Source organism: Nasonia vitripennis (genome assembly GCF_009193385.2).
Source record: "Nasonia vitripennis strain AsymCx chromosome 1 unlocalized genomic scaffold, Nvit_psr_1.1 chr1_random0013, whole genome shotgun sequence".
Classification (NCBI taxonomy): Eukaryota; Metazoa; Arthropoda; class Insecta; order Hymenoptera; family Pteromalidae; genus Nasonia; species Nasonia vitripennis.
This window is the reverse complement of record NW_022279601.1, coordinates 875,522-898,220: the sequence shown is the minus strand read 5'-3', so window position 1 is coordinate 898,220 and position 22,699 is coordinate 875,522. Positions and strand designations below refer to the sequence as shown.

The window sequence follows — 22,699 nt, the reverse complement described above, 5'->3', positions numbered from 1 at the left end:
AATAATTCAAAGCTTTTATGATTTCTTACACAACTATCCACAAATTTACCTAGTCAAAATTGAAAAATAATTTATATATGCAGCATGAAACATAATATATGTCATGTCATACATATATATTTATTCACCTTTTTGTTGTCATGTGATAGGAAACTAAGACATGAGTTGTTTTATAAGAGATCCATTTAGCGGTATATAACCTCCTTAAAAGTGTCATCAGCGCCAGCCCTTCCTTCCAACGGGACGCACCCAGCGGATACCTTCTATCCAATGCTTGGTATATGGGATAGAAGGTATACTGTCTCTCTCTAAGTGGGTGCAAGTGTTGCTAGCCTACACACACACAGATTATCTCTCTTATGTCTATGGTTAAAGCTAATGAGTTTTCAAAGTATTTGTCATAAAATGACGTCATTATTTTCAACAGGGTAAAAATTGGGTTGATAACAACATTTTATTCTAAGAGTTTAAGCATTTATGTACAGCTCCTTGTAGCTCATTTAGTCACTTCATAAAATTTTTAAAAAATATAAAAATCATCATTTCTCACGTTACATCTTTCTTACATAAAAATCGCTTTTATAATAACTAGAGAATACATTATTTATTGCATAACCTATGTATTTATGAATTACTAAAATTGATTAAATTATTTGTTAATAACTTTTCTTGAATTTTATGAGATTAAGTTAAAAGCAGAATAGTTCTACCCTGATAACTTTTTCTAACAGGGTTTGGATAGTTCGTGGAACGCATCTAAAATCAATAGTAATCAAAAAATTGCCATGAAAAAACACATGTGTAACTGAAATTCTTCTTTTTAACGAAATCGATATAAAAATAGGGTTGATAACAACATATTATTCTAAGAGCTTAAGCATTTATGTACAGCTCCTCGCAGCTCATTTAGTCACTTCATAAAATTTTTAAAATATATAAAAATCATCGTTTCTCAGGTTACATCTTTCTTACTTAAAAATCGTTTTTATAATAACTAGAGAATACATTATTTATTGAATAACCTATGTATTTATGAATTACTAAAATTGATTAAATTATTTGTTAATAACTTTTCTTGAATTTTATGAGATTTAGTTAAATATGCAGAATAGTTCACACATGCGTAACTGAAAATATTTTTAACGAATTGGTAAATTAAAAAAACAAAAAAAAATAGGCCAAGCAAAAAAATAACGAGCCTAGGTATAGATTAAAATCCATTAAGTAGAAGCTGAGATCGTAGCGATGCAGTTTTCAGTTTTATAGAGTATAAAGGGTGATAAACAAAAATTAACGTTCACAGATACATTCTTCAATGTTGTAACAACGCTGCTTGTTACTAGGGCAGTTTTGTAAGCCCAAAATTTAAGATGTTCTGACAATGATATTAAAACAACTATTGTTATATTAAAATATATGATGATATTTAAAAGTACTAGGAAATGTAAGTATGCTTTGCGCACTCCTTATCATATAATTAATTATATGGCACTGTTCAGGTACCAGCACCGTCGACGGTTGACAGTAGATAGTACAAAGTTTGTGCAAAGCACGAGAGCTTTTTGTACCATTTACCATTTACCATTGACCATCAACTGTCGATGGTACAAAAAGCCCTTATGCTTTGTACAAACTTTGCACCACCTATCGTCAACTGTCGATGGTGCAGGTACCTAGACAGTGCCTAATTATATCTTTACAGGAAGATTTTAAACTTTGCCATCTGCTGATCACAAACAGTTTGAAACATTTGTAGATCATGTAATAAAATTTGCGTGCCTAGTTTTCGTTTCTAAATTCTTACACATATATATACCACAAAAACACTGCCGTAACAAAAATTGTTTTCAATAAAAAAGCAACAGTTTTGGAAAACGTAAAATAACTTTGGTGAAAATAATTTTATGGATTTCCAGGTGAACTTACTGAAATCCGTAAAACTATTTTCCCCACACGCTAAACACTAAAGTACAATAATCGATGCTTGAGTACAAATTTCGATATTTCGACTTTTTGACGTCGATTTTTGTACTTTAGGGTTTAGCGTGCAAGGAAATGAGAGTAAAAGAAAATTATACCAAAATTCGAATTTTGTCGATTTTGACACATAATTTCCCCGCTTTCTTGATTATAAAAATAATACAATTTTTCGCAGTCGACTTCCTCCATTTCGTCCATTTTTGCATGTTTGCTGTTCAACGCATTACTTGGTAATGTTAATAATGCGCGCGAAAATCCTTAAGTCTAGAATAATGGCCGTAAATTCAAATGCCCGGAAAGTGTAATGCCTGTAAACTGAAATGCCCGGAAAGCTTAAGGCCTGGAAATTGAAATGCCCGAAAAGCGTAATGCCCGGAAACTAAAATGCCCGGAAATCGAGATGCCCGGAAACAGAACTAATGTATATATATATATATATATATATATATATATATATATATAAAACTGAAAATTATAATTAAGTGTGAATTTCTATGTTCAATATTTTATCTCTGAGGTATTTATGAGTATCATTAGGCAGAGGTTTAGTCATAATGTCTGCCACATTGTCGGTAGTAGATATCCATTTAACTCTGATTTGTCCCTTTAGGACACACTGTTTTATGTAGTCTCCATGTGTTTCTGCCATGTGACTTTTACTCCCTGTCTTTTCTCTGATTTGTAGGTTTCTCTGAATTGTTTCCAGATCATCATCAAAGTTTTTCAACTTGTGGATACATAGTTTTCCCTGTTATATCTCTGATAGCTTTATCCAACGATACAATTTCTTGGCAAGCATTGCTCATTGCCAAGTACTCAGCTTGGCAGGTAGAGAGTGATACGTAAACTTGTTTATAGCTTCTCCACATAATTGAGTCGCCATACAATTTTATTACATATCCTCCAGTTGAAGATGAGTCTTCACAATCTCTGAAGCTAGCGTCTGTCATTGCTTCCATATACTCATTTTCTGCTCTGAAAATCAAACCTATATCTGAGGTTTCTCTGAGGTATCTGAAAATCCTTTTTACTTCCTTCCAGTCACTTTCAGTGGGTGACAGCTATTTTCTTGATAGAAAGTTTACTGCAAATGCAATATCAGGTCTGGTGGCACCTGCCAGATATAGTAAACTTCCTATAGCTTCCCTATACGGTGCATGATTTGATATCTGAGCTTCTTCTGAATTTATGAGTTCTCTTTTTCGAACCTGTCTTGTAAACATAGGTGTTTTCTGTGGCTTACTATCTTTCATAAAGAAACGTTTCAGACATTTCTCTATGTACTCTGATTGTCACAGTTTTAATATTTTCTGATCTCTGTCTCTGGTTATTTTCATGCCTAAAAATAATTTAGGTTCTCCTAAGTCTTTCATCTGAAAGGTAGAACATTATTTTTCTTTTATCTGTTTTAGTTTCGTCTGATTGTTGCCTGCTAAAATGATGTTGTCTACATATAGCAGTAATACTACCATCTGATTTTGTAATCTCCACGTGAACAGACATGGTTCATTTATGTCCTTTTCTAGTCTAAGTTCCAAAGCAACTTCTGAGAAGCATTTGTTCCATCGCTTGGGACTTATTCTGAGGCCATACAAGGATTTTTGGAGTTTACATACTTTATTTTTCTTAATGGATGGGTCTATTTTTATACCATCTGGTATTTCCATGAATATGTCATCTTCAAGCGTTCCATTCAGAAATGCTGTCTTGACGTCCATCTGATAAGCAGTTAAATTTAACTTATTAATGATTGCAAAAGTCGCTCTAACGATTGGCAATCTTGAGACTGGTGCGTAAGTTTCTCTGAGTTCATATTCTTTTCTATCCTTGAATCCTCTGATAACTAATCTTCCTTTGTAAGTCGTCTGACCGTCTTCTGAGATTTTCCATTTGAATACCCATTTGGAATTAATGATGTGTGCCTTTTTGCCATCTTTGTCTAGAGAGGGTCTGTCTACTATTGTCCACACATTGTTGTCTTCCATAGACTTTAACTCTTGTTTTATTGCTTCTGACCATTTATGTTTGTCGTCTGATTCAATAGCTTCTTTATGACTGACAGGATCTCTGTTCGTTCGTGCTATAAAAATATGTCCAAGTTCATCTTCTTCTGAGTGTGTATCTCTGGTTTCTCCAGTTGGAGTAGATACTTGTGGCAGATCGTGATTGGTATTTTCTACTTCGACTACTGCTTCTCTGAGATGTGTCCAAGTTCGTCTGTTTGTCTTGGCTTTTCTTTCTAGACAAGGTCGCTTTTCTGGTTCAGGTTTCTTAGCCTTTGAATCTTCTGAATTTTTGTCATCTGCTTTTCTCTTCTGATTTTTCTCTTTCTCTGATTTTGAATCTTTTGGTATATCTGGTTGTGTTTTGACAACATCTGTTGATATTTCTAGTGTCCCTGATTTGTCTCTTAGGTCAGTTTTATACACATCCCTATACACCAGTTTTTCATTAAATCTCACGTGTCTGGATGTAATGAATCTCTGAGATTCTGAGTGCCACAAAAAATAACCAGTTTGAGAATATCCAACCATGATTGTACGGATTGCTCTGTCTGAAAACTTGTTCGTCGCATTCGGTATTTTGGCATAGGCCAAACATCCGAAACGTCTGATTTTGTCTAGATGCATGTTTCCATTTGGAACCATTTTCTTGATTGGTATCTCTGAATCGATTCCTTTGTGTAGAGTTCTATTATAGATATGGACCGCCACTTCCAAAGCGAGTATCCACATGCTCTTGGGTAGACCAGAGTCTATCATGAGCGCTCTGATTTTCCACTGTATGGTTTTGTTAAACCTTTCAGCGGTTCCATTATGTTGTGGAGTGTAAGGAGGTGCGAACTCTCCTTCAATTTTCTCCTTTTCCATAACTTCTGAAAATTTACCTCCAGTAAATTCAGTGCCATTATCCGTTCGGATGAAACACACTTTTTCCTCTTTGCCCAGTAAATTTCTTGTAGTTACCAAGAATTTTTCTAAGCAATCTCCAGCTTCACTTTTGTGTTTAGTAGAGTATGCTTTGGCAAATCTGGTGTGATCATCAATAAATCCTATTATGAATTTATTTTCCCCAGGATACGGACTGGTTTAATTGGTCCCATTGTGTCTGTGTGTATCCTTTCTAATGGCCTTGTTGCTCTAACTCTGACTTCTGAGAACGGCAGGTTTTCCATTTTTGCTAGGACGCAAACTTCGCAGTCTGTAATAGACTTGTCGAATTTTACCTTTCTGAGTTTATCTTCTCATTTTTTCTTGTCTATCTGATTTGTTGTCCACATTGTTTTGTAGATATTTCAGCATTTCTTCTGACGAGTCGTCTATATTTAGGATTTTCCTGTTCAGAATTTATTCATCTAAGTTTGTATCACAAACTTCTCTCTGACTAGATGAATTTGATTCTTGTACAGTTCGTTCTTGCTGCTTCTCCCTCCCAATCTCAGTCGGATTCATCTGAGTTCCCTCTGATGCGTTAGTTTCATCTGATTCGTTTTGATCCTCAAGATCCTTGATATCTGACTGAGATTCCTGCAAGAACTCGTCTACCGAGACTATGTTAGCCGTGCATGAATACTTATCGTAGACTTCTTGTTGCTCGTCTGATTGTTCATGTTTTGCTACGTTTAAAGAAATTATCCAGTTTGGCTTTTCATACGTCCCAGCTAAATACTCTTCGTCTGAATTTTTATCGTAGATTTTAAGTATTTTATTATCCAAATAAATACTCAAACCTACGTCTGCAAAACGTCTGAGAGAGATCAGATTGTCTGAAATATTTTTGGCAGAAATTACATTTGTCAAAATTATTTTGTTATTCTCATTTGATTCTGATTTTAAAATTAAATCTCCTTTGCCGTCTATAGAGATGTTTGCAGATTTATTTTTATTTGCACTTCTGATATATTCGCCTGAACTTTTTCTGAAGTTACTTAAAATTATGCTCTTATTTACTATATGCTCTGTTGCGCCAGAGTCCGCAATAAGTACTAGTTTTGTAGGTGTTTTATTAATTATATGTGTGTTGTTACCTGTTAGCATCGCTTTGACCTTGTATCCCTTCTTCTGATTTCGGCCTGGTGTTTGTATATCGACCTTGCGTTTGAAAGATCCCCTTCTTATATTATTTCCTCTACCTCTGACATTATTATAACCACCCCTTCCTCTGTTTCCTCTACCTCTGAAGTTATTATTGTTGTGTTTGTGTTGTTATATGTATACGATTTTACATACCCATCTTTGAGATTGTCCTTATTTGGACAATCATCCCCTTTGTGTGGAGCTACAGCCTGGCAATAAAAACAGTACCATAGATTGTACTCTTTAAGAGGACAAAAGGCTGCTCTGTGTCCCACCTTATTGCAGCGATAACACTTGTCTGTGATTATCGCCTGTTTAGCTGCAATTTTTTGCCTGTCGTCTGAAGGCTGACCGTCTGATTTGCGTCTGTCTGATTCCAGCTGTAGTATCAAAGTTTTTATGTCATCAAGGCTCATCTCTGATTTGGTTGCTTGAAGTCTGATAATATTGGCCGATCTGATTTCTTTAAATTTTATACTAACAGCTTGAAAGAAGGCCGATCTTATCTCTTCCTCCGTCAGAGGTGTTTTGGTAATACAATTTTCAAAATCTCTGATAATAGAGTCAAAACGATCGCAAAATTCGTTTACTGATTCTCTATTGTTCATTTTGAGACTATATAATTTTTCTCTGACTGAAGAATCGGTAACATTGGCCTCTGCTCGTCTGAACTATTTGATTTTATTGACTATTTCTAATGGGTCTTTTATTTGTAAAATCTTTTTATGGTAATAATCATCTATGCGACTTATTAGAATGTCTCTGACTTGGTCTTTTCTGTTTTGTCTTTCTATTACTGTCTCTGAAACGTCTGATTGTTGAGAATCGTCAAGTATGTCTGCAAGATTATTAGCTTTTAATTCAGCATTTATATTGTCTAACCAAATGTTAAGTGGTACTTTTTTTGTCAATTTATAATTTCTCTTTATGTTTATTTTTGAATTAGTTGCGTTTAGGGCAATAGATCGTCTGAGTTCATTACAAGCTCTGCTGAGGTCGCCTAATGCACTTGTTCCGTCTGATAAGTTTGTTGAATTGATATTGTTACTAAACTCTGTCTCACTTATGTCTCTGAGTGTGGAACTGGCAGGGTGGATAATTACCTCTGAAGTTAATTTTCCTATTTGTTCTGTGAGTTTCTGTATGACGGTGTTTAGGTTGTCGATATTTTCCTTCATATCGAGTATGGCTACTGTTTGATCTCTGATTATTTCAGCATGATTGTCGAGTATATCGGAGTGTCTCTCGAGAGCATTCTCCAGATTATCCATTCTCCACTCCATTTGTGAGTCAGTAGGTTGAGACTTTCCCTCCATATCTCTTTTTGGGGGTGTACTCGGGGGTGTATACCCTTCTATATCTGAATCTGTATTATAAACAATTTCTCTGATTAGTATTCAATTTTTATTGATTATTTGAACTCTGAATTTTAGGCCTAACATCTGATTCTGAATTAATTGTTTATATTCTGATTTAAAAACACTTTGTACCTTGGTGGATATTCAAATGATCGTCCACTTGATTTTCGTTGCCTTCGTTGGCCACCTCTTTTCCTCTGAAATAAAGGTAGAATGCTTACTCTGACAGTTTTCTTTGATTTCTGCCAAGTTAGACCGCACTGCAAGTCAAACCAAGCTTGAAAATCAAGCACTAGCACCGCGCCTCCCAGACGCCACACACGTGCTCCCTCCCAGTCTAAGTAAACGAACGCAATTCACTTAATAATTTGCAAGGGGGCGATCGCACACGCGTATGTCGTCCAAGAAACCACGAAAAAAAACAGTGTTATTATCTTTTGATAATTTTAAATTTTATAGAAATTCAAATTCACTGCACCGCCGTTTCATTGAAATTTCTGTCAAGGCGTGTTTTTTAAAATTTATTTGAGTGCATCTGAATACTAATAAGCCAACTAAAAATTGAAGCTTTTTGATTTACTCGAATAACTCTGACATTCTGAATAGGAGTGAGAACGATATAACTGGAATTATTTTTCTCTGATTTTATTTATTACATATATACACCGATAGCCAATCTAATCCGTTACGTCTGATTCTGATTAGACCATATATTTTGAAACTCAAAAGGAAAACAAATTTACGAGAAAAATCCGTGCGTGTAAAATTTGTTTTGATTCCGAGAGAGAGAGAGAGAGAGAGAGAGAGAGAGAGAGAGAGAGAGAGAGAGAGAGAGAGAGAGAGAGCACAACAAACCGCGCGCTCGACTCTGACAGCGTCGCTAGTTGCGGCTCACCTCCCCCCGATTCCCAGAATCGGCTCGTGCAGGCTTTTGCCGGCGAGCGCTCGTGCGTTTCGTTGTCGCGCGCTTTTGTCTCGTGTTGAGACTTTTGATTTTCTATAACCTTCTGATCTATTCTGTAATTATTAAGACACCGCACTGTCTTTTCCTACTATTCTTTACGCAACTCTAATTTTTTTTGTCGATGCGATAACACAACACACTCCCGAAACCGATCAAAAATTAAACTTTCTTTTGCTATATCTGATTACTACTCTGACTAGACCTTAGAAAAGCTTGCACTTACGTTTTCTTCTGAAATTTGTCCTCTAGACCTCTGATGCGTCTGATTTGTTTTCCTCTGAACAAAGATCAAAAAGAAAAGCTTCTGAGACGTCTTCTTCTCGGTTCTTCCTCTATTCCAGCGAGCTGGCCCACAACCTGTTGGAGGAATCCTAGTTGGATGGTCGGTGAGGAGAACTCGTAAAAAATTAGGCACTGATATTCTTGTTGTAACACTTTATTTATTTGTTAGATGTATAACTCGGGCGACGGAGCTGTTGCTGCGAGAGCGGTCGGCAGGAGAGAGAGTACTTTGCAGAGCACGCGTGAGTACCTAGCGCTGCCCGCATGGTGGCGCTAGATTAGCCCTGTAGTCTACTATAGACGGCAAGCGGCGCGAAGACTCGCCAACAAAAACACATAGAGATGGGATTATCTTTACCAATGAAATTCAATAGCTGAATTTTTTGTTTATCAAATGCAATAACATATAGTATTAACCATTCTATCTTCGATATTTTTACTTCACATTCTTCATAAGTAGTTACACCAGATGTCGTAACACCTTCCTGGATTATTGCGTTCAAGTCACTTCTCGATCTTGTAAGAATGAGCTCATGCTTCATGTTAACTATAATTTTTGTATAGTCTTCTGCAAAGCCCATAATCATACTCAGCGGAATCGCAACGTCAAAGTTTCCCTTTTCATCGACAAATGATTTTACGTTTTCTTCATTGTCAAGCCAGCCTGCATTTTCTAACACGTTATTCTGATTCGAATTAAATGAAGTCCATCCTTTCATGGTAGTGGTCAAACCAACATTTTTACTTTTATCTATCTCCACAGCATTAATTTCATAACGAATTTCATCAAACAGATGACAAATGCCATTGTTTACGAATTTAGTTTTAGATGCTGATGATCCATCTTTGAGTTTCAATTTTCCACATACATGGATAGAACTACGTGATGGCAGGAGACATAGATCTTGATGTTGGATAGAAATACGAATTTCATCACTATTATCGAAGCTTAATGATGAGTATGGTTGATGGGCGTGTACCTCGTAATGAGCAATAGACTCATCGAATACGACACCTGATTGAATGCTTAGAATTTCGTCCATTTTTCTGGAAGCAGCAAAGAATTATACACGTGAATTTTTTCCACGAACGTTTAGTCCTAGGCTTTTCAGAAACTGAATGCTCTTCCGTGTTAACGGTTTGAGTTTCTTCGGTTGACTGATGACTCGTTGACATGGTGGCTGACTTATATATGTTCCAGAATTGTAAACGATGCCCATTATACTGATTTGATGTGAAGTCTAATAGTAATTTCCTCTCCTCGAAAATTCACTAAATTTCCATCTTGATCTACAATTCGAATTTGTAGATGATCTATGCACTTGACACTGAGTGGTAGATATATAACATGAGACGGAACTTCTAAGATTTTGTATCCTGGAGGCACTCTGGGAAAGAACTCATGTATTGTATGAACTTTTTTATTATTGATATAAGCACCTGCAGTAATATTGCACTCAACTCTGAGTGCATTGATTCTCAATATTTTCACAGGTAAATCAGAGCTGTGTTGAATGTTCTCTTTGAGAATGCGAGGAGCAAAGCCAAGGAGACGGCCTATTGAATCGTGAGGTCTGAGATCTATCAGACGACTGCAGAGAATTTCACTTCTGAGAGTATTGTTGTTAGCTTTCAAAGAAAATTCAATTCCTTTGGATTTCAAAGTTTCTTGTAAAAATTGATTGATAGCATCAATCTCATAACTGCCAGTAGGGATTGTAATAATATCTTTTTTTGCTCAAATGAAGTTTATTATTTGAAAAGTCGACATTGGGAATAGAGTTGAATGTTAAAAGTTCAACTAATCCCAAGACAAAATTCTTATGCTGTGGTAGTTCAATCGAAGGAAAATATTGTGCTTCTAAGACAGATGAGTTTCCTGAGAGACTCAGAGTGAAGCTATCTTCCATGACTGATCGGATGATAATGAATCCATTCGTCTGCGAGCACCTCTTTTATAGTCTCCCAGCTAAGAAGTAGAGACAAAGATGGCCACATATGAATGAGTCAAAATTTTGATATCTTTTGTAATTGTATTTTACTTCTTTCAGGTTAAAATACATCATGAGATCCTTGGGAAGATTGAGATCACCAAAACTATCAAAATAAAGCACTTCAGATCCTTGCTTGCGATAACAAACCCAGTGATTACCTCTATTTTGATAGTCATCCAAGTTAACCACTGCAGATTCATTATACCATGGACCATTGGGAGGCAGATTATTTCTCATGAAAACACCTCGGAAATCTGAGATTTTCATCATACGAGCATATTTATTTAGATCGTAGTCAGTCAGTGGACGATTTGGCAAAGTTAAATCGAAGTTTTTTTTTTTCTATTCACTTGATTACCACGACCGATGTGAGGTGACATAAATAATGCCATCCCTGTTTTATAGGGCTTAAGATGGAGTCCTTTGCCCAAAGCAATAGCTTCCATGGTCTTATTATGTCTCTTACTTTCTTCATGATTTTTTTGCGCGGCTTTAGCATCATTAACAGCTTTAGCTATTCCAGCAGCACCTCCTGCTAGAGCACCGGTCGCACTCAGTCCTGCGAACAGTGGAATGAGAAAAGGAAGAATTCCACCAATTTTTGATGGAAGCGGTAGAACTCGAGGTGATGATAACTTTTTTCTTTCCGCCTACACTCTTAACAGTTTGACGTGCACCCTTCAAGGCTGATTGAATAACCTTGCGAGAAGATTTACTTGCGGTCATTGATTTTTTAGCCGCAGTCACTAACTTATTAAATTTCAGTCCCATTCCAGTGTTTCCTTTTAATTTCATAGCACTATTAACAGCCAAAGCAAATGCTTTTTCAGTAAGACTAGCATCCTTGGCTCTGACACGATGTGAAGCTTTATCAGCAAGCTTCTTGTCAGCCGCTTTACGATCTCCGTTTTTATCAGAGTATGCTATGTCATGTTCTTTACATGCCTGATCAAGCGGATTAATTCCAGGATCTTCTCTTTTCATTCGCTTTTTCAATCTGGTTCCGGGACCGCAGTATTGATATCCAGGAAGATGCAGCTCAACAGGTAAGTTATTGATAACTTTATCAAGCAGTCCATTGCCTTTCGGCCCTTTCTGTGATTTGTGAATGATCATCTCTCTTCGAGTGTTGATTTACAACTGACAATCAAGGTATAAAACAAGCGTTTATATTTCAAGAGCTCAATGTTGAATCTTGCTCTGTTACGTGAACATGGATTTTACTGAGCAGAAGGTCAAACTCCCCGTCGCGAATTTCGATTTTGGAAAAGAGAAGAGAAAGAAGCGATATGGTGAATTACTACCAGATAGTATACGAGCAGTATTCTGCGGGCCATCAAACTGTGGAAAAACAAATAGTTTATTGGCTTTAATTACACATCCTAATAGTCTTAGGTTCGAGAATTTGTATGTATACTCAAAATCCTTGAAACAGCCAAAGTATCAATTTCTCAAGAATGTCTTGGAGCCGATTGAAGGTGTATCATATCTTCCGTTCAGTGAGCATGAATCTGTAGTATCTCCAGATGAAGCCCTTCCAAATTCAATTATGATATTTGACGATGTGGCATGTGAGAAGCATGATAACGTCAGAGCATTTTTCCGCTTGGGGAGACATAAAAGTGTAGACAGTTTCTATCTATGTCAATCGTATGCTCATATAGGGAAACATCTCATTAGAGATAATGTTAATTTGTTAGTGATTTATCGTCAAGACGATGTGAATCTGAAACATATCTATGAAGATCACGTGAATACCGATTTAACTTTCAATGAATTTCGAAATTTATGTTCTGAATGTTGGAAGAATGATAAGTATGGATTCATTGTTATTGACAAAGATAGAGCGATGAATGAGGGTAGATACAGAAAAGGATTTGACTGTTTTGCAATAAAAAAGGAATTATGAGTGTAAAACTTACAGTACAGTTATAGAAATCATATCGTCAGCATGTCAGACTTCAAGAAAGAGGAGAATATTCTCAGCGAGCTCTTGCGAGCTCGTGAGGCTATTAAAACAAAATACACTCTATTAAAACAGGAGAAATATGATTTTGAAAAAGTCATTGGTGATACTCTGAAACCAGTCGTCACACCACTTGAGAAACTTGTTGACCTGAATTTTGGATACACGCAAGAGTAAAAAAATGAGAAAACGAATAAAATTTAATCGATCAAGTATGCTAAACGATCTAAATAATAATAATAATAATTCAAGTTTATTCAACGATGATGATGATGATGATGATGATTTTGAGTCAATGGGTGACACAATGATCAATTCTACATTCAAATCTGCGAGTGGAAAACAAAATGAATCATCTCAAGACTTCTTGTCATTGCTAGATAAAAGCCACAAAACAATTGATAATATATACGGAGTGCGGAAAGTTGATGGAGGGTATATGATTGGTGATTCAGAAATTAAATTTGATGATAAATATGTCATAGTCAGAGGTGAAAGTTATCCTAAAAGTAGTGGACTAATGGAGTTGCTATTTAAAAAATATCCGGATGAACTTCTTTTGAGTTCAGCAGATCGTGAAAATTATCGCATGATCCTGGAAGCAACAAATGCTCATCGGAAAAAACATAGCAAAAATGAATCCATACGAAGTTCGAGGAGTAATAAATATAAGAATGACTTAGCACCAATGTTCCGTAGCACTCCACGTAAAAAGAAAAACAGCAGCATCGGAGAAGGACTCATACCTAAATATAAAATAGCTAAGAAAAATTCTTCCATTGATCTCGTCTACTGGGATGATCCAAACGAGCTTATCGAGCGACTCCGATTATTGATTGCCGAACGATCTGCTGGAAATAACAATCACATCAATGAAATCCAATCCATTATTGAAGAATTACGTGAAGCTGGACATATATATTGACACTCAACCTTCTCATTTGGATCAGTAGCACCATGAGTCTCGATGTGTTTGGAAGAAAACTTGAGGGCTCGCAAGTGAGTCGCGGTCCTCCAGGCATTGGTTTCAATTTTACATCAGACGGTGATTTTGAATTAGAAAATAAGCGGCTTTGCAATCTAGGAGCCCCACGTGATCCAAACGATGCAATCACCTTGAATTCACTGAAAGTTATCCTACAAACTGAAATAAATTATATAGCTTCTAAACTTGCTGGAATAAGTGAAGTTCTAGAAGAATATAAGCAGCAAGTTGAAAAACATCAAGTGGAAGTGGCTGCAAAACTGAAATATTTTTAAAAAACAACTCAGCGTAATTACTATGGTGTTGATTATATCATTGAAGAAGTGAATAGACAATTAAAAGATTGTATAGAAGAATTTCCAGGGGATTTTCATCCGCTATAGACGATAAAGATGGAACGTCAAAGAGTAGCTGAAGAGCTGCATAAGCCAGCACGTCGCCGCTACAAGAGAAGAAAATATGACATACGTGGCATAGATGAGACTTGGCAAGCTGATCTTGTTGAAATGATACCTTACTCCAAAGAGAACAAAGATTTTCATTACTTACTCACTGTTATAGATATATTTTCAAAGTATGCATGGGCCGTCCCAGTCAAGTCAAAGAGTGGTAATGATGTCACTGCAGCTATGAAGTCGATATTGAAACAAGGACGAGTACCGAAGAATCTACAAACTGACCAAGGAAAACAATTTTACAATTCAAATTTCCAAAATCTCATGAAAAAGCACAAGATAATCCTATACTCTTCATGCAAGCATATGTGAAAGATTCAATAGAACATTAAAAAATGCAATGTGGATAGAATTCAGCAAACAAGGAAGCTACAAATGGTTGAATATTCTGCCTAACTTGCTCAAAGTATACAATTCGAGAAAACATCGGACAACAGGAATCGAGCCTAAAAATGTTAACCAGGCAAATGAGAGAGAGGTCAAGAGACGTTTTCCTAATGAAAAGTCACCAGCGAAAAAAACGAAATTCAAAGTAGGAGATAAAGTACGAATAAGTAAGATCAAGAATGTTTTTGAAAAAGGTTATACACCAAACTGGTCTACTGAAATTTTCACAATAACGCCAGTTATAAAAACAAATCCGATAACTTACCACCTCAAAGATTATTATGATAAACCAGTCTCCGGTGGCTTTTATGAAATAGAAATTCACAAAACATTGTTTCCTGAAATTTATCTTGTAGAAAAAGTTTTGAAGAAAAGTGGTAAACGCGTATTTGTTAAATGGTTAGGATTTAGTGACGAGCATAATAGTTGGATAAATAAAAATGAAATTCTTTAATATAACTGTAATATCTATGTATATGGATAAGGAATTAGGTTGTAGTAAATAAAAAGTTTTATGTATATTTAAATAAATTTATTTGTGTATTATTATGTACAAGTTACTGAAAAAAAATATATTCTTTTGTAAAAAAATAATTTTGTATACTATTTATTGAGTGCTACTTTCGAACTTGAAAGAACTTCCACCCTGATATTTTAAAAATAAACAGAGATTGTTTGCAGTGCCGCAGAGTGACTTAAAGAACGCTTCATCTTTTATAATTGCCGATGAAATCTTCTCTGGCAAGAAGACTTGAAAGCTGCTATCAAGTTCGGCAACAATCTTCATACCGAATCTTGTCTTGACTTGTTTCAGTGCTGTCACCATGTACTGTTGATTTTTTTCCAAGTCTGTCGCCTTTTTCCTTGGCAAGAACTCTTGCTCAGCAATCTTATTGAGTGCAGATAGATCCATTCTGAAAAAGTGAAAGTAAGAATGTATGTTAGTGAAAAATATCTCATTGCTAAGAATTGAGGGAGAACTAAGAAATAGAACTTACTTATTATAGGGTTAGGTGAGTCTTGGTCTCTTTTCACAAGGTTGGTTGTTCTCGATTGCTTCGATTGCTCGAATGTGCTCTCCGTCGTGCTGCGTCTGTTGATATAGCCCATTTCCCACCACAATTTCTGCCCCTTCCATAGCCTCTTGTAATATATCCCTTCTCCGTTCCCGTTCAGAATGTATAGCATCCAATGATGGATCCCAGTCATGCATTAACTCCCCCATCACATCATATTCGATCCTGATTTGTTCACCTTCATTGCCATAAAGTGTCACCCCCACTCGTGCTTCACTATTTTCATTGGTTTCTTCATTCCCCCTCTCAATTTTCACACCTCCACTGTCATTGGATATTTCGTACCCCTTCTCTGCTTCCATCTCCACCTCTCTTTTATCTTGTTCTGCTTCCCCCTCTACTTGAAATGCTGCTTGCGCCATCTGTTCCTCAATAATTCTATAATGATCCCAAGGCAAAGTGTCTGTACTATGGGGTAATAAGTATCTTTTATTATCGTGAGGACTTAAGGCTATTTTATTCTGTTTTTCAGTATGCACTATGTGCAATTTTAAACGAATGTTGCACTGCTCGCGTTTTATAATAACAGGATCCTCTAGGCATCTTCGATAATCCTCAAAAGTAATTGATTTCTTCACAACGCTGGATTTTATACCTTTGGCTTTTTTTATTGTCTCACCATCAACTAAAATACTATACATTTTACTTCGTAAACCTATGAATTCAATCATCATCTTGCCACAGCATTCGTCTTTCATCAATCCAAGAACTTTTTTATTAACTCGTGGAATTCCAAACTGATTATTTTCATCATAATCAGAAGTATCAAACCTGTGGATGTCTTCTTTCATAATTTTGTACATATCAATATCTTCAACTTCGTATATTAAGCTATCAGTATCCGTATAGAGAAGTTTACATTTTTCTCCTACTCGCTGTTTCATGTATGAGTAGTGGAAATCGCAAACTAATGTCTTAGACAAATCAAGGATACAAAGACCGACATAGATTGGTTTCTTGATTGTGATACTTGTCCTTTTCAGCTGAATGGGTACCAAATTTTCATCAAAGATAGCGCAACTATGAAAATTCGGAAGAGCTATGCGTGCTTCTGCTCCACATCTTCCCGTGAATTTATTTACTAAACGTACGTCTACACGAGACCGCTCTCGTTCGATGCACTTACCATAGACAGTGTTGATTAATAATTTATAGAAGAGTTTTTCGAACTCATTGTTGGCCTGCTTTCTCTTCTCTGTATTAAGTTCAACATATGGTTTGAGCCAGGCCTTCTGCTCAAAACTCAGAATCCTGTGCACCTTTTTCAATCGAAGTCCATTATCTAACGCCCGTTTAAGTGCTCGATAATGAATGACATACCTTGTTTTCTCATCCAGAGTAGTGAGAAGTTTCTTCTGCTTTGAGTCTGGTGGTGCACGGTGTTCTGCACAAAAAGGGAAATCTTGATGTTCATCGTGTATCTCTTCAGGATTTTCCAAATCCACTTCAGCAAAGTAACCCGTATCAGAATCTGGTGCTGCATTGAAAAAATAGGGATTTGTCTCATATTTAATCCATTTAAATTTTCCAACCGGTAAATGCTGCACCATTGCCCAGCCATAAAGGTTATTAATATCATAATATAAGAGTGTCTTTGTTTTCTCTTTCTCATCGTATGAAGAACCCATGTACGGATTGTTGGCTTTAGCATACCGATTAGAACACTGGCTTATTCCTCCCCGAATGCCTGCTTCAATAAACATTAGCATGTCAATATCCGTAAGAAGCTCCAATTCTACCTTAGTCATTTTAAGAGATGCTGAAAATGTCAGCCCAGGGATCGTGTAAAAGTGAGCAGGACACAAATCATATGCTTTGAGAGATGTTTCTCGAAAACTTTCAAAGACATCAGCTAATAGTAGAACGTCAGTTTTCAAATATAGATCAGAGTACTCTCCTAGCGTTCTTGTATTAAACTTATCCCAGACTTGAATAGCATGCTTGTAATCTTCTTCAGCAATATGAGAGTCAGTTAGTTTATTGTAAAACTCGTTCTTTTCTGGCAGTTTTGTCGATTCTAGCTTATCTAATCCATCCACGAAATCATATGGAAATACGCCTTTCCGTCGAAGAAGACCAATCTTCTCATCTGTGAATCCATCTAATTGAAACTCCTTCGTTGCTATCGGTACATTTTCTAGGTATGATGCAAGTTTCTCTAAAGATGATGGGAGAAGACGCCAAGAATCTATGAATCTAAAGTTAATGTCGCTCCCATCTACGTATTTTGTGAAAGAAATATATTTCTCTTTATTATGTGGTAGTAGAGTGACTCAACCTTTCATTAATGTAGAAGTGGCTATCTCTTATAATATAGCAGGATAGCTCCTCCTTTCCCTCTCTTCTCACACCAGAAAAAAAGAAAAACTGACCAATAGATTTTTCCGATCAGATGAAAAACAAAGAGGTCGAACACTTACGATTTCTCAATCAAATGGAGAGAGGGATGATCAAGAAAAGGGCCTACAGGAGTAGGGACAACTTATATGGGGCTTATACACACTACGGATTCTAAATCAATTTGAGAGGGGGCATCCAGGGGAGAGGCTTAAAACATTTTGGAAAAATTGAAGAAGAGGCAACTCAGGGATAGGGCTTATACACACCTCGGATTCTAAATCACTTTGAGAGGGGGGGGGGGGCATCCCAAGGAGGGGGCTCTCATATGATTGGACAGAAGGGGTGATTCAGAAAACCCTCCATCTAAAATACACAGGTCGGATTCTAAATCACTTTTGGAGGAGAGGGGGTGATCTAGAATCCGTGTGATCTGGTAAGCCTATAGCTTATAACACTCGGTTAATACTATCCTGCCGTGTTATAACCAGGGCCAAAAGGGCCCTGTTTATTGTAAATTAACGTCGGGCGTGCAGAAGGCACGGCTCGGCCGACTCAGATCATGCACGTGTTTTTACACGAGCCCGCGGAGGCGGCGTAGGTCGGGTCGTAGGAAATAACACACGAGAAGTTTATATAAGGAAATGTATATTCAATTGTAACTATACACGGAGGTGCAAACCCCGCACACTTCGACGAACGATAAAGAGAGACGTGAGAGAGTGAGAGTGCAGGTACTTACAACTCGGTAGTGGCAGTAGTACTTGACGTAACGGACGTGGTCCAGTCTCGGACGTGGAGATGTACAGTTCGGACGGGCGTCGCAGCAACTCGTCGGTAACGCACGGACGAATATCGTTCGCTCTCGAGATGCTCGCAGGACTCACAACAAATCCGCGTATATAGTAGCGCGAGCTACTCGTGTGGATAGCGCAGCGAGACTAACTCTAGTCGCGGTTCTCCCGGCCGTCGGCACATCGTTGTCATATCTCGCCAACGCTGTGCGGCCAGGCGGCAACCGCGCTACCTATGCTCTCACTCTCTCTGTCTCTATCTTGCCTCGTTTCTCGTTCTCGCTCGTTTCAGCGCTCGTTGGCAGCTTGCTGAAACAATAATCTTATTACATTTAGTACATGATTAGCCGTTAGATATTTGACGTGCACTTGGCCGTCACAAGCTTATCTACTGTCTTTACCTCTGTCGACAAGCTACTGCCGCCCGCCACGGCCTTGTTCATTAGCTTCGCGGCGCTAAGCTACAGATGCTTTTTGCTCTCGGGTCTCAAGTTTTTTTAAATCTCTTTTTCTTAAGGCTTCGCCTAGATGCCTGAATCACCGTACTTTCTGGGGATGTGCGAGTGGCACGCGAGCGGCTCCGGGCTCAGGCTTGGCGTAGAGCAGATCAACCAGGAGCTGAACCAGGTTTAAAAGGCCGGGATCTATGAGCTGAGCGACACGGACAGGGCAAGCAACTTTTCTGTAACCAGCACGCGTTCTTCGTATTAGCGCGCAACTTCGGAAAATCTCAGAGGCTCCTCTGTCTGAGTAAGCCATGGTAATAGTAAGGATCTCGCGATCGGAAAAAGTTTTGTCGCTGACATGACACACGAGGAGCTCGCATAGCCGGGCCGATAGAAGCACATGCTTCTTTTAGATCGAAATTCGGAAAACGGCGGATTGTTGCCTGCAGGCAACGCCACTGCGGAGATATCTCAAACACGAGAGATTTTTTAGGTAGTGTACCGCGCTAGAGGCTCGCTAAACCTCGCCACTAAAAAGACAAGGTTCTTCTCTGATAAAATTCAAAGAAAACGCGGGCTTTTCAGCGTGGAAGACGTTACTGCGAAGATCTCTCAAACTTAAGAGTTTTTAAGGTGGTGTGTCACGCTTGGGGATCGCGCTCTTCACCACACGAAACACAAGCTCATTTTCTCAACGAATTATTAGAAAAACGGCGGGCTATTGTCTGCGGGTGTCTCTACCAGAAAGGTCGAGCGATCGATCAAGCTTTTCTGGGTAGCCTCTCACGCGAAGGGCTCGCACAGCCGTGCCGAACATAACAAGCTCTTTTTTTTACAAATAGTCGGAAAACGGCAGGATTTTTTCAGCAGGCCTATCTGCCTCAAGAATCGAGCGAACTCAAGAGCTTTCCTGTGTGGCACTTCGCGCGAAGGGCTCAAGCAGCCTCACTGCACAAAACACAAGCTCTTTTAATCAGTCAAGATTGAGAAAACGGCTAGATTTGGTCTGCGAGGGTCTCTACGGTGAAGATCGATCGATCAAAAAAGCTTTTATGGGTAGCGTTTTGCGCAAAGGGCTCGCACGAAACACATGCTCTTTTTCTCTTTAAAGATTAAGAAGATGGCACGCTCTGTTACGCGAAAGTCTCTGCTGGAAAGATCGATCGATCGAAAGAGCTTTTCTGGGTGGCGATTCGCCCGGAAGGGCTTGCTCAGCCACGCCGCACGAAACACAAGCTCTTTTCCTCTTTAAAGATTGAGAAAACGGCCCGCTCTGTTACACGAAAGTCTCTGCTGGAAAGATCGATCGATCGAAAGAGCTTTTCTGGGTGGCGTTTCGCCCGGAAGGGCTTGCACAGCCACGCCGCACGAAACACAAGCTCTTTACTTTTAAATAATTGATAAACAAGCTCTTTTTTTACAACAAGTCGGAAAATCGCGGGATCTTTACAGCAGGCCTATCTGCCGCAAGGATCGAGCGATGTCAATAGCTTTTCCGGCCGGCATTTTGCGCGAACGGTCACCTAGAAAAGTTCGTTTAATCGCTTGATCCTTGCAGCAGATAGGCCTGCTAGAAAAATTTCGCCGTTTTTCCAATCTTTAATGAGAAAAAGAGCTTGTGTTTTGTCCAATGCGGCTGCGCGAGCCCTCCGCGCGAAGGGCCTCCCTAAAAAGCTCTTGAGATCGATCGATTTTTGCGGCAAAGACCTCGAGACCCGATTCGCCAGGGCTCTCGTCGGCATGGTAATGTTGGACGCCGACACGAATGTCATCGCCAAGCCGTCCGAGCTTATCGTCAGCGTGAGGGCCTACAAGAACGTGCTGCAGACGGTCGAGAACTACGTGCACATCGTTATCACCCGCGTCTTTAACAACGCGCTTCTCCAGCAAACTCAAGCACTTGATAGCCACGGAGAGAAGACGATAGCCGCGCTGTACACCCAGTGGTACTCGGAACTCCTGCTGAGACGGGTCAGCGCCGGCAACATCTGCTACTCACCGAACCAGCGCTTGTTTGTCAGCCTCTCGGTCGAGGGCTCGATTCCCTTCAACGCCGAGGAGTTCTCAGACATAAACGAGCTGCGTGCTCTGGCCGAGCTGATCGGCCCCTACGGCATGAAGATGCTCAACGAGACGCTCATGTGGCACATCTCCAGTCAGGTGTAGGAGCCGAAGAAACTTGTGGCCAGTAACAAGGACGTTCTCATCTCGCTGAGGACAAACTTTGACAAGCCCGAGGTGATGAAGGAGCAGTTCAAGAAGCTGCAGCACGTCGACAACGTGATTCAGCGGGTCACCATAATCGGCGTTATACGCAGCTTCCGGCAGCTGGCGCAGAACGCCCTCGTCGACGTGCTTGAGGAGAGGATACCCTTCCTGCTGAGCTCGATCCTGGACTTTAGGCACCATCTGCCGGCCGGAGATCCCATGCGTGTCGTCTCGGAAATGACGTCCGCCGCGGGCTTTAGCTGCAAAGTCGACCCAACCCTCACCACCGCTCTCAAGAGCCAGAAGGCCGAGCTTGTCGACGAGAACGAGCACATTCTCGTCTGCCTCCTCATGGTCTTCGTCGCCGTCTCCATTCCCAAGCTCGCCCGCAACGAGAACTCCTTCTACAGAGCCTTGCTCGAGGGCCACTCCAACAACATTCACTGCATGGCCACCGCCATCAACAATGTCTTTGGCGCACTCTTCACCAGCTGCGGCCAGAACGACATCGAGGACAGGATGAAGGAGTTCTTGGCGCTAGCCTCGTCGAGCTTGCTCCGACTTGGACAGGAGGCCGACAAGGAGGCTACTTGCAATCGTGAGTCGGTCTACTTGCTGCTCGATCAGATCGTCCAGAAGTTTCCGTTCCTCACCATGGATTTGCTCGAAAGCTGCTTTCCCTATGCCCTCATCCGCATCAACGCTTATCACGACGTGTACAAACTGGAGCACGCTCAATCTTAAGGAATTTCGATTCATCACTACAAAACGTGTTCCCGCAATCAAGAATGAAATCGAGCGTTTATCTCTGTTGTAGGGTACAAAAACAGCTCAAGGCTGGCCAAACCGTCATCGGTCTCCAAGCCGGATCTAAAAAAAGGCATTAACGCACACCGGCGAGAACATAAGCGCCTTCCGCATAACCCTCCTCAAAAAGTAAATCACAATACACTTTACATACACTTCGCGCACATCCTAGTCACACGTACATGCACACACAGACGCATGTATCGAGCAATATCACCGTACCACTAGCAGCGCTCTGATTTGTATAGATTGTACTGCTTTACGTACTTTTATGCTATGATCAGCGCGCCTATTCTTATGCGGTGCAAAAAGCTTCTACTTCTTCTTCCTCCAGCGTTATACTCAAGCTGATTTTTAATAATAATACTAAGCGCCGAATCTGAGCTTTTTCCGCCCGTGCAGCCTCGCGAGCTGAGTCAAGAATGCTGGCTATAAATGGTAAATAGTATAAGGTTGTAACAAGATGAGTTTGTCGTTTTTTTTTTTAAATAAGTCAATTTTTTGTCTGTTGAGAGCAGCAAATTTGCATAAGCTCTCCGTTTATTTTTTGAAATAGTATAGCGCCTCGCCTACAGTTTATTTTA

The 22,699-nt window shown here is 39.1% G+C and overlaps 1 protein-coding gene and 1 pseudogene across 1 annotated transcript; both read left to right on the top strand.

The window, feature by feature from the left end:
- The first annotated feature begins 13,997 nt into the window (after nucleotides 1-13,997).
- Nucleotides 13,998-14,901, top strand: LOC116415938. The gene is made up of 2 exons (XM_031921613.1): nucleotides 13,998-14,214; nucleotides 14,411-14,901. The coding sequence occupies exons 1-2, from the start codon at nucleotides 13,998-14,000 to the stop codon at nucleotides 14,899-14,901; spliced, it is 708 nt and encodes a 235-aa protein (XP_031777473.1).
- A 5,801-nt stretch (nucleotides 14,902-20,702) lies between these two features.
- Nucleotides 20,703-22,052, top strand: LOC103316080 (annotated as a pseudogene).
- The last annotated feature ends 647 nt before the right edge of the window (nucleotides 22,053-22,699 follow it).

Coding starts and splice junctions, on each gene's coding strand:
- LOC116415938 (XM_031921613.1), top strand. CDS start 13,998: ATGGAACGTCAAAGAGTAGCTGAAGAGCTGCATAAGCCAGCACGTCGC. Junction 14,215..14,410: donor CCCAGTCAAGTCAAAGAGTG/GTAATGATGTCA, acceptor CAATGTGGATAG/AATTCAGCAAACAAGGAAGC.